General features: G+C 34.3%; 1 protein-coding gene across 1 annotated transcript; it reads right to left on the bottom strand.

Annotated features, from left to right (window-relative positions):
* Positions 1–9,314: 9,314 nt before the first annotated feature.
* On the bottom strand, positions 9,315–12,534 carry LOC131065532 (putative leucine-rich repeat receptor-like serine/threonine-protein kinase At2g24130). The gene is made up of 2 exons (XM_058000054.2): positions 10,034–12,534; positions 9,315–9,939 (listed from the first exon to the last, which is right to left on the bottom strand). Exons 1-2 carry the CDS (start codon positions 12,528–12,530, stop codon positions 9,566–9,568), a joined length of 2,871 nt encoding a protein of 956 aa, XP_057856037.2. The 5' UTR covers positions 12,531–12,534; the 3' UTR covers positions 9,315–9,565.
* Between the last annotated feature and the right edge of the window lie 628 nt (positions 12,535–13,162).

Here is a 13,162-nt window from a genome sequence, read left to right as displayed (position 1 = left end):
CAGATGATAAAGATATTGTTTGCAGATTGAGGAAAGCTTTATATGATTGAAACAATCTCCTAGAGCTTGGTATGCAAGGTTGGATAAATATCTTTTGAAGCTTGGTTTCACTAAAGGCAGTGCTCATAGTAATTTATATTATAAAATCACTGATACTAATATTCTAATTATTGAAGTATTTGTTGATGATATCATTTTTGGAGGAGAAGATAAATTGTGCATGAATTTTCTAGCAATATGAAGAATGAATTTGAAATGTCGATGATTGGTGAGATGAGATTTTTCTTAGGTTTGTAGATTACTCAAAATGACAAAGGGATTTTTCTATAAAACTAAGTATCTGAGGGAGTTGTCGAAGAATTTTGGTATGGATAATTCCAAACCGGTAAGTACTCCTATGGTGACAAGTGGGAAATTATCTATCAAGGATACTTCTACACCAGTGAATCGGACAAGGTATAAGTCTATGATTTGTGGTCTGTTATATCTAACTCAGACTAGAATGGATATTATGAATGCAGTAATTATTGTTTCTAGATATCAAAGTAATCCTAAAGAAAATCATGAATGTGTAGTAAAGAGGATATTCCAGTATTTGCAAGGAACAATAGAATATGGTTTATGGTTTTCTAAAAATGATGATTTCACTTTATGTGCATATACTGACTTAGATTGGGTAGGAGATATTGATGACATGAAGAGCACTTCTGGTGGAGCTTTCTTTCTTGGAAAGAAATTGGTTTCATGGATCAGAAAAAAATAGTGATGCATTTCTTTATCTACTACAGAAGCTGATTATGTTGCAACAACAACTAATTGCACTCAAGTCTTGTGGATGAAGCACATGTTGAAGGATATCAGGTTAAATTGTAGTGAACCGGTAGTTATCTACTGTGATAACTCTGCAACTATTGACATGTCTAAAAATTTGGTATTTCACTCTAAGACTAAGCATATTTCAATAAAGTATAACTTTTTGAAGGACAAGGTAGAAGCAAAGGAAGTCAAATTGGTTTATGTGAAAACTAAAGAACAGATTGTAGATATATTCACTAACCTGTTGTCTAAGGAATCATTTGAATACTTGAGAGATAGGTTAGGGGTTTTTGCCCCTTCGACAGAGACTTGATTGATGTAGTTATTCATCAATCTGACATGTATTACCAAAGACATTATTCATTCTGACACTGATGAGTGGTGCTACTACTCAGGGGGAGTAGTCAGCTTTGAGATACAAAGGTTTATATTCTTGCTTTGATATATTTGTTAGATTTATGGCATTGATGTCAAAGGGGGCGAGATAGTGATGTGATAAAAAAAAATTAGAACTTTACAGAGATATCATTCATAGGGGGAGAGTTACTTATATTCAGGAGATTATTGGTTGTCTTCCACAGGGGGAGACTTGTTTGGCATTTCTTGGTACTTAGATGTTTTTCACATCTAGTGTTGCCATGAATGCCAAAGGGGGAGATTGTTGGCATGAATTGACTATGTGTTGCATTGATGTTTTGTCATTGATGTCAACACTCGTTGTTATGTTTGGTTACCGACAGACAGGTTTTGGTTACCCGTAGAAGATCTAGTGTTACCAACAAAAGAGACTATCTGTTCGACTTCTGGCATGTTTGGATCTATGGAATATGATTGGTCACATGTGGTATGTGCTTCTGGAGCATATCTTGGTCACTTGGTATTGACTTGGTAATAGGATTCTATCATACACTCTCGTAAACCCTTACCGACACTAGTTTAAGGCTTTACCAATAGATCTTTCACTGAGGAATCTTAACAAGATGCACAATTGGTGTTGGTGCAGCTTTTAGATGGATTTCAGGATGCTGAAGATGTTCTCTGATCGTGCTTCAACTTCTTGAAGACATTGCTTTGGCGTGGTGGACCCAGAATAGGTCTAGTACCTATCTAGGTTATGGACCTGTATCATGATAACGTGTACTCTACACGTTACCAGGATGTTTCAGGATGATTTATCAATTTTTTTATTGTTGTTTTGGTCTTAAGACGACATGGCATATCAATGTAATATTAATTTATGTAATGATCTTGTTGTAATATCTTTTAGGTGGTCGACCTAATTTGTTTAGGTCTTAGGGTTTGTATAAAATGATGTAAGATCTCATTGTAGATTGTGGCATGTGTGGCATGGGAATCAAATAAGTATTCATGGTCTTGGAATGCAATATCATATGCGAAGGAGACTTGATCAATCATAGGTGATTGACTTTGGATTAAAGAAGAGGTCAAAGGCCTCTGGTATTGATCTTAATCGGGACTTTAATCAAGCATGGTAGATGATATCTCCGACAGTTCACTCTATTGGATTGTAGTCCATTTATCTTGAGATGGTTGTTGCCTCTCTGTAGTCAATGAGACTCTTTTGTAATGAGCAATGCACTCTAGGCAGTGTGCCTTCTTGCATGTGCAGGCCCCTCATTGTATCACATACTTTCTACAGAAGTATCATCTAACTATGGGTAGGCTTCCCATCGTGGTTTTTCCCTTTCCGGGTTTTCCACATACAAATCATGGTGTTATGTGGTATGGTTGTTTTGCATTGATTATTTGTTTAATTGTTAAGTTGTATTGTTTACCGGTATCTGTTCCTACCAACATCTGTATGGGCTTTACATGTACTTGATCTATTTAAAGGTTATTAAGTAGATTAAAAGTCATAATCTATTAACTAGGCATGGTAGATTCTATTCATCCATCTCTCCATTTCTCTACCTCTTTCTCTATTCATCCATCTCTCCCCTCTCCCTCCTATACCTCTATCTCTTTATCTCTCCATCTCTCACTACCCATATATATCTCCCTCTCTCTACCTCTTTCTTTCCCTATATAACTTCTTATCTCTTTGTCTATATTTATATCTCTCATTCTCTACCCATCTCTCCCTCTCTATATATTTATCTCTTTCATCTCTATATATCCGTTTATCCTCTCTATTTATATCCCTTATGTGAATCTCTCTCTCTATTACAAAAATAACATGAGCTTGTGGGTAATGGAGTTTAATCATCTTCTTAATTTAGAGGTTTTGTTTCATATGTGTTTCAATCCTTGTGAGTGAATGCATTGTTCATTGAAAGCTATCACTTCTCGACTAATGCTTGCTCATACATGGTTTAATTGCTAAGCGAAAGTGCCATTGAGAAAAACAAAACATTAATAGAATTCTGAACTTCATGGACTCAAGCCAAAAGATCATGGTGTGAATGGGGCAAAGTGAGACCTTAAAATACTTCAACAATTCCATCCATCACTATTTTTTATACACTTAAAATCAAATTAAAACAATTTTATAATATAATGCCCCAAGCTTTCTCACAAGATATTAATTGAACCAACATGGGATGGACACTTTTTTCATTATAAGTGACATTCACGCTGTGAATTACACACCAATATGCACACAAGGTGTCATGACAAGCACAATGAAACACAAGATGACATCACCAACAGATCGAGCATGGTGCCACAAAGAAAAGGGCTTCACTAATCATGTTAACTTAGGTTGTTGTTACCTTTGTGGCACAAACACCATCATTTTCAGAATGGCCTACCAATTCAGCTCATTTGTTGCACAAATGTATGCAACTAATAGAGAAAATATTTTCTTAATTGATCTTCCACGCCTTTTTGGCATACCCATTACACACCAAGGTGCAATTGCTAGTTATGATGTTATCATAAGAACACTTAATTTGGTGCTTAAAATAAATGTAGATGTGATTCCTCATGTATTGGATATTAAATTAGTCATCTCCCATAGTGGTCATGAGATGTTGACCAAGCCCTTGTTGGATTGAGCTATCATGAGCCAATCTATGCTTAACTAGAACCACTTGGTGCGTGTTTCGTGAAGTCCAAAATGTGGATTTCAGTTGTGTTTTATACTCCTAGTGGTGAGTAGAGGTTTGCTTTGACCTTAGGACCCGATCGACAAAGTCTCGACCAATTCACTTAGTCTTGCTAGGAAAAAATCCTAGATCAGCGTTTGTGGCTATCCTTCGGTGTCTTCGCCTCTAGAACAACATCTCTATTTATCGAAATGATGTCTCCGCCTCTCTAGCTTGCCATCAATTTGGCCTAACCACAAATTGGCGTCTCTACCTTTGGATTGACGTCTGAGCCTATGAAATGTCGTTTGTTCTTCAGCATCTCTGGCTGCCCTTTGGCGTCCCCCGCCTAACTTGGCAGTATTGTTGTTTAGTTGACCTGTTCTAATGCAGGGTGGCACAAAATTGATCAAGGCTTTCTTATTTAGCTACATGAACATGATTTGTGTATGGTTCAATATTAGAGGATGATTTAGTCATCTCCTATAGGTGTTCTTGTGTAGTTTCAATCCGATTTTGTTTGCAATTTTAAGGTATCGACGTTAGTGGACATTAGAGGTTCCATGTGTTATCTTGTTAGAGTTTTTGAGAGTGTAATCTTCCACTTGTGCTTTTCAGTTATCAATAGGATAAATGTTATCTTGATATAAGCATTATACTTGTATTATTATGCATGATGACATTTTATTACTTCAAAAAAAAAAAAAATTCATGCATTTTTGGTGTAATTTTCACTTATCATCTAAGGTTCTTTGGTAGGGCGTTACACATTACACCAACAAAATATATGTTGATTCCTTATAGATATTTCCTCTACACATATCAAATGAATATGACATTGATGACAAAACAACACCATATAAATTTGTACTAGACAAATTATATACAAGTGTCTTGACAAAATATATGTTCATAGGCTAAAAAATCCTTTTAGAGTGTGGAGCAAAAGTATTTGATTTTTGTGGCTTAATAATTAATCTTAGGGATTTTGGATATTTTACATGTAATGGCAAGGTCTGTTTCAGCTCAAAATACTCCATACTTGTAGATATCTTCTATATCTAACATTCACTTCTCAACTAGAAAACCTCATAGATTTGTCATCATATATGTGTTTTGCATGAAACAAATGATAAAACTAACTTTCTTGGACACTCTAAACTCAATGGTGAGCTTAAATTTGCACCAAAATAAATCAACAATACAAATCCACAAAGAAGAAACCCCAAATCTAGTATTTATATCAAGATTATCTAATTCTTCAAGTCATCATGTGATGGAAGAGAAGAGAATACTCAACATATCACTTGATATTTTGATATTTTCACCCTAGGAATAGCTCATGCATAAAACACACTCAAATCTAAGAAGAGATTTTGTAGATATGAAGATCCAATACCATGTAAGAGTTGATAGTGAACTCTAGTCATCTCATGATAATCTGCAAACCAAAACAAACCATCTACAAAAGAGTATGGAAAGAATAACTTAATTGATTATGGCTGAAAATATTGATTACAAATGAATATACGAAGCCTTTCTTATAAAGGCAAGATTTATAGGTAGGATTAAACAATATCATGGAAAATGTCTTAGTCCTATGACATGAAACAAATAAAGATAACATTGCATGGCAATTAAGACCTTGATGCATTAGTCATGCATCATTGATGGAGGGGTAGGATGATGAGAGGAGGAAAGTCTTGGGTGAGTAGTGGCTTCCTACACACTCAAACTTAAGCCCATGCATTGTGTCAATGATTTCCCATAGGCTAAACCATGAAATTGGGTCCTCAAGAATTTAATTTTAAATAAATGAATTTAAAAAATCAACTCATTAGATTATGCTTATGCAAGTTAGCAAGTACTTTACTATGTATGGGTAATGCATACTGTAGACACCCAATTCTGTCCACTTAATTCTGACTATTAATTAAATAAATAAGAAATGTTTGTTTAATTAATTCATCTTATCCCTTCATCCATTCTATCACATTTAAATTTAAATATTTATTTAAATTCCTAAAATCCCTCACCCACTTGCATCTTCTAGAAAATGCAAGTTGTAAGTTAAACCTCCTCCTAATCATGTCTAAACCCCCTATCATTAGCCTAATCCCTCTTTAATGGTTTGCACATTCTTATTAAACCAAAGGTTAACCTAAATTCCATCAACTCACGCCTTTAATGGTTTCCTTTAAAGTTTTCAATCCTTTAATGGTTTTCTTCAAAGTCTTCTTAAGCCTTTAATGTCTTCCTTCAAAGTCCTCTTAAGCCTTTAATGACTCCCTTCAATTCTTCAGGCATTTAATGCTTTGTCCCTCTCTCCTCTCAAGCCTTCCCTCATTAACACTTGTCAACATTTGATTGGCTTTAAGGATAGCATATGGATTGAGGATCAACACTTCCTCAATCAATCCTTATCCTTCATCAACCAATTCAACCTCAACCCTTCATTTGTCTATTTTGCCTATAAATAGAACTCCCATTTTCTTTGTGAGGGGGATTTCCATTGAAGATCAAGTTGTCCATTGAGAATAAGGTTTTCCATTATAAAGAAGGTTATTCTATTGAGCTTATCATTGTTGAGAGTTTAGAAAGCATTCTCATTGCTTCTTTGCATAGCTTAGAGCATTTGCATCCATTTCTCATAGCAACACTTTATATCATAGTCAACCATCTCCCATCCTACATTTGACATCCTTTTTGCTAGTGCTCAAGGTGAGGGCATACTTCATGTAGTGATGGGATCTTAGAGAGGAGGGGGACAAGGAAGAGTCATGTCATAGGGAGCATCATGGGGAAGTATCATATTCGTTTTGTTTAGTTATTTCCCAGCTAGCTTCTTGTGCTAATATTATTTGATAATGCTTTGAATGGATTTGTCTTCATGTAATACTTATGGTTAAAGGATCTTTACTAACATGTTTTCATATTGATTTATACTAGTCCCATTTCTATTTCATTTCACATACATTATTCCAACAAAATATGTTGATTCCCTATAAATATTCTCTCTACACTAGTAAAATGAATAGGATGAAAATGACAACACACAACCATACAAATTTTTACTATACATATTTTGGACAAGTGTCTAGACAAAATTTATGGTGTTAGGATAAAATATTGCTTTAAGAGTATTGAGTAAAAGACTTTGATTTTGACGGTTTAACAATTGATCTTAGGAATTTTGGATCTTTTAGATGCAATGGTAGGGGGTTTTTTAAGCCCAAAATGCGACAAAATTGTAGCTATCTTTTACATCTAGCAGCCATTTCTTAACTAGAAAATCTCATTGATTTGGTATCATATATCTATTTTTAATGAAAAACAATTGATAAAACTAGCTTTCTCAAGGACACTCTAAACTCAATGGTGAACTCACATTTGCACCAAAACAAGTATATGGTACAAATCCACAAATTGTAAACCCCCCAATCTAGTATTTCTATGAATTTCTAATTCTCATAGTCATCATATGATGCAAGAGAAGATCATGCACAACTTTTCAAGATCTATCAAGATTTGCACCCTAGGAATAGGTCATGCACAAATAAATCTCAAATATAAGAAGGGGTTTTCTAGATCTAAATATTCATTACCATATACAAGTTCATAGAGAAATCCACTCACCTCTTGATCACTTGCAAACCAACATCAAACTTCTACAAAAGAGTATGGTAAGAATAACTTAATTGTGGATGAAAACAAATTGATTACAAATGTACATATGAGGCATTGATTATAAATGCAAGGTTGATAGGTAGGATTGAATAAGGTAATGGAAAATGTCTTGATCCTATGACATGAGACAATTAAAGATAGATGAGATTACATTGTAAGTAAGACCTTCTAGAAATATTTATAAGTCCTTAAATAAACTTAACTTGTGAATGAGCGTGAAAAATATCTAACTCGTGGCTAGTTAGATAATGTACCTTATTCACACCACAAAGGGGTAATCCTAATAGGGAAAACCCCTATTCACACCAAAAAATTCAATTTAATTTTTTTATGATTAGATATTATAGAAGATTCCTTTGTTACACATATATCTGTACATCACTAGATTTATCATATAATAATGATGAGGATCCATGTATGTAACATAAATCTACTATGAATTACAAGTATCATGTCATTTGGGTCTAAATGTCTATTTTCATCAAGAAAATACATGAGTGAGGTAGCTTTCAATGCCTATCCTAGGTCACAAAAGATGTATCACAACACACAAGAGTGAAAGAATAGTTATTTTGGTTATAAAAGAGGTGAGGATAACCCCAATAAAATAATATATCTAATAGTATAGAAAAGGGTAATGAATATCAACTAAAAAGAATTGGATCCATATCATATATCAAAATAGGTGGAAAGTATAATCCCTTAAGCTAAGTATAAAGGTAATTAGGGTGGGTACAAAGGAATATATGCAAATGACTATAAAACATAAATAAGGATAAATTAATGAAGTGAAATGACACAAAATGAAGTTAACAACTAGGAAAAATATTTGCAACTAGAATATTATAGATCTAACCCTAATGTGACAGGAAATCCTAGAAATACAATGAGATCAACCAAGATCAATCAATTTAACAAAAATATAAAAGAAATAAACTTTCCTTAACTATGACTTGAAATAAACTAGTAAGATGCAATGAAATAAGCGTAGATTGACTAAGATATAATGAGTGTATCTAGTGAGGCCTAATGTATTATTAAATTCAATGCTAAGATGTAAAATTAAATATAATGGATTGGTGTACTTAGCTCTATGAATAAATAATGATGGTCATTGTTAAATATTATTGAATTTTACTAAAGTCTATTTTGAGAACGACACATTTCCATCTTTAAAACTCATCAAATTATATGATAAATTGCTGCTTTATTTAGGATAAAATCTATAAGTGCCTTATTTATAGTCTAGATTTAATTTTTGTCTCTACTCTTGATCCAAATTGATATGTTCCTTTGTTCTACTGTTTTCTTCATTAATCTTCACTTGTTCTACCCTTTTCTAGCATCCAAGACTAGGAAGATTTAAAAATACCTTTACAAGCTCAATATCAATGTCATAAAGGAACATATTTTAGTAGTTCAACTCACAAATTTCAATTAAAAGTATAAAACCTAAAACTATATATCTACTAATTATGATTTATAAAGAGTGGTAAAATGATCTAATTTAAAATATTTACCACATTTTAGCAAAAAATATTCTTCACTTAAAATTTCAAAGAAATATTTGACTTCTAAATTATTTTATTGAATAATTGTGAAAAAGAAGTATTATAGCTTTAATAACTATTCATGTTTAAATATTAATATAAATTTAAAAATTTAACAGCACAAAATTTTTCATATTGCATGATAATAAAAAATATATATTGTTTTTGAAATTCAACATTCTATTAAGATATATATTTAATCATGTATCCAAATCATTGATATGGCCCAAAATACATCATATCCACATCTTCTTTCCACTCACAATTTCAAATATAGGCCCTAAATAATGTCAAAATATACTATCCAATATAGGTAGCACATATGAACATTATTCCATGTGCTCATAATATATACTATCAAAAATAATATTTTAGGACATCATTATGTTTTGGATTGGGTAAGAGATAAAACAAGAACAATTCTTTAGGCTTAGGATGTAGATGTAGACCAACTTCCCCTATTTCCTAATTCAATGGTAATTGAAGAGTTTTAGGGGTATCAAGAAATGCACCTCTGATTGTATTTAGTTTATCAACTATCTCAATCATATCAGGGCGCTCTTGAGGTGACTCCCTTGTGCAAAACAACCCAATTTGTATAAATTGAGTAAGGCATTCCATCACTGTTGACGTCTCTGAGTCATGAGCATCTATAAGAAGACAATTATCCACCACATCTGAGATTCTATTTGGAAAATGCATTTCTGTCCATTTTGGTAGATTGATTCCTTTTGTCCACCTATCATCTGTTGGTCTCCTCCTTGTCAACAACTCTAAAATTAAGATTCCATAACTATATACATCTCCTTTTGTTGAAATATTTCCACCAATTCCATATTCTATAATAAGAAATAAACAAAGATTAATAACTGACTTATAAGATAAACAAAGAAAACAAGTGAAACACATTGCACAAGAATGTGAAATGTGTACCTGGAGCAATGTAGCCAACAGATCCTTCAAGTGCATCTGTAGAAGTCAAAGAATCCATGGAATTGCCAAAAATAATATTGGAAAGGCCAAAGTCTGCTATGTATGAAATCATGTCATCTCCTAATAGAACATTGTTGGGCTTGAGGTCACGGTGGATCACTTGAACAAAGCAATAATGATGAAGATAGGCCATTCCTTGTGCTATCTCCATTGATATCCTTAATCGATCACTCAAATTTAATTTGCATTGGCCTCCTTCACGAAGATACAACCACCTCTCTAAACTTCCATTTGACATTAATGGAAGAATTAAGGCTTTAAAATCAAGGTTGGAACATGATGAAATGATTTTAATTACATTGCGGTGCCGAACTCTCTTTAATGCATTGCATTCTCTGCTGAAACTTTGGTGAGCATGTTCATCTTGCAACTTGAGAACTTTGACAGCAATATTTGTACGATCTCTTAGAATCCCTTTATAAACTGATCCAAAACTACCAATTCCTAAAAGATTTTCATCACTGAACCCGCCAGTTGCATCTACTAGTTCTTCATATGAAATTTTTGGAGGCCATACTTTGAGAGCAGGGGTACAAGAATGTCTCCATCTATACGAAAATGCTACCAATAGAAGAGACATGGTCAAAATTGCAATGCCGACTACAACAGGAATTATTACCTTTTTGGAGACAGATGTCTCTTTGTGTTTGGAATGAGAGCATGGCGGCAAGTTTATCCATCCACCACAAAGGCTGAGATTTCCCATAATTTCAGAGGCATCAAGTGTTGCAAAAGCTCCTCCCTTTGGGACCTCTCCAGTTAACATGTTTGAAGAGAGATTGAGATGCTGGAGCATTTTCATCTTTTTGAAAGCCACCGGTATTGTACCTGACAAATTATTGCAAGAAAGATCCATGTACTGAAGATTTTTTAGATTTACCAATGATACAGGAATTGGTCCCTCAAATGCATTCCCAGAAAGATTTAGATACATTAACCCCTTGCAGCTTTCCAGTGCACTGGGAATGCCACCCGAGAAATTGTTTTGAGAAACATCTATAGCTAAAACCATAACCATTTTGCTCATTTCCAAAATAGAACCCTGCAGTAAATTCCCAGAAACATTGAAATAGAACTCAAGATTCTGAAGACCTGCAACTTCATAAGGTATATTTCCTGTTAGTTTGTTGTGTGCCATGTCCACCAGCTCCAAAGTCTTGCATTTTCCTAAACTGGCAGGTATTTTCCCTGATAGTTGATTGTGACTAAGGTCAAGGTCTCTTAACTGTGGAAGGTCACCAAGACCTTGTGGAATTTGCCCTGAAAGCATGTTCCGATTGAGAGACAACAATCCAAGCCTTTTTGATTGGCCAAAACATTCTGGAATTCTCCCATGTAAATTGTTTGTGTGCAGGTACAATCTTTCAAGATTTGGAAGTCTGCATAGTGCAGATGGAATGGTCCCATTGAATCGGTTTTTTCCTAGAGCTAATAATGACAACATTGTGAGGTTACCAATCTCATCTGGTATGTTTCCCCCAATTTCGTTTGAGCGTAATTCTAAAACTGATAATGAATTCGAAAGGTGACCAATTGAAGTTGGCAAGACGCCAGTGAGATGATTAACTGACAAATCAAGACTTCTCAGCTGCTGCATTTTCCCAAATTCCTTTGGTACTGTGCCGCTGAGTTGGTTGAAAAAGAAATCCAGCACTTGCAGCTGAGTCCAATTACCCACTGAGCTGGGTATTTCTCCGGTGAGTTGGTTCTCCCACAAATTCACATGTTGCAACTGGGACAGCCTTCCAAACTCCCATGGAATTGGGCCGCTTAAGTGATTTCCACATAGCTCCAGCATTTGGAGATGAGTGCAATTTGAAAGGGAAACGGGGATCGGCCCTATTAAGTTGTTCATGCAAAGATCAAGCATCTTTAGTTGACTAAGCATACCCAACACATGAGGAATACTACCTTGGAATCTATTGATGCCCAAATCTATGTTTGTTAAAGAGGACATGTTTCCTAAGAAAGGTGGGATAATACCTGTCAAATTGTTTACGTCTAATGCCATGATTTTTAGATTTGAAAGAAGACTAAATTCAGAGGGAATGCTTCCACTTAAATTGTTATAAGAAAACCGAAGCCATCTCAGGCGAAACAAGCTTCCAAGCTGATATGGAATATGTCCCTGGAAGCTATTATGTTTGAGATCAAGTACTCTAAGGAAGGAAAGATTTGCCAGAAAGGGAGAGATGGGGCCAGCTAATCCCATACCTGTGAGATTCAAGGAAACCACACGCTGTCGACGAGAAGAGCAGAAAACACCAGTCCAATTGCAGAGAGTGTGATTGGGAGACCAATCGAGGAGGGAATTAAATGGATCCAAAAGGAGAGCATCCTTGAAAGCAATCAGAGCTTGTTGATCAGAATAATTAGAAAGCTTTGCTATATGAGTAGGGAGCGTAGAGAGAGAGAAAAAGAGAAGCAGAGGAAGCATAATCACCATCTTATTCTTAGCTTAGCCCACGCAAACATCCGAAAAATGTATGAAATGGCACTTTTAAATAGAGCTTTAAAATGTCTGATTGTTTTTCTAGACACATTAAAATGTCGGAACAAATTAAATTGGTAATTTGGTCAAATAACTTGGACGCGAAAACATTGCTCAAATAACTTGGACGCGAAAACATTGCTCAGACTGTCTATTTCACACTCATCTACAGTTTTGAAGTAAAAAAAAATTGACCTTTAGGTCTGTGTGTTCTCTTTAATAAAGTGGGTTTACTACTTTTTTCCTGTTTGGGACCCCTTTATTGTTTCTCCCATTTATACCGCGCCAATATTTTTCCTCCTCTTTGAGTGCGTTGTCTTTTCGCTTCTCCTTTAACTAAAGTATGTACAGTTGATTAGATTGTTTTTGGGGTTTTGAGAGATATTTAATTTAATTTAATATTTTATCTTTTCTTTTCCTGCTGCAATACATGTAAGTTAGTATGTTAAAAAAACACATTATTTATTATTTATTTGATTCAGCAATTCTATCATAACATTTTTAAGTGACAAAGGAGCTCTTGTAATGGTATGTTAAAGAGACATATTGTTTATTGTTTATTTGATTAGTCAATTCTA

This window comes from Cryptomeria japonica, chromosome 4 (assembly GCF_030272615.1).
Source record: "Cryptomeria japonica chromosome 4, Sugi_1.0, whole genome shotgun sequence".
In the NCBI taxonomy this organism is placed as follows: domain Eukaryota; kingdom Viridiplantae; phylum Streptophyta; class Pinopsida; order Cupressales; family Cupressaceae; genus Cryptomeria; species Cryptomeria japonica.
Note: the sequence above shows the minus strand (reverse complement) of the source record. Positions and strands in the feature narration are given on the sequence as shown.

Coding starts and splice junctions, on each gene's coding strand:
- LOC131065532 (XM_058000054.2), bottom strand. CDS start 12,530: ATGCTTCCTCTGCTTCTCTTTTTCTCTCTCTCTACGCTCCCTACTCAT. Junction 9,940..10,033: donor TGTTGGCTACATTGCTCCAG/GTACACATTTCA, acceptor TTCTTATTATAG/AATATGGAATTGGTGGAAAT.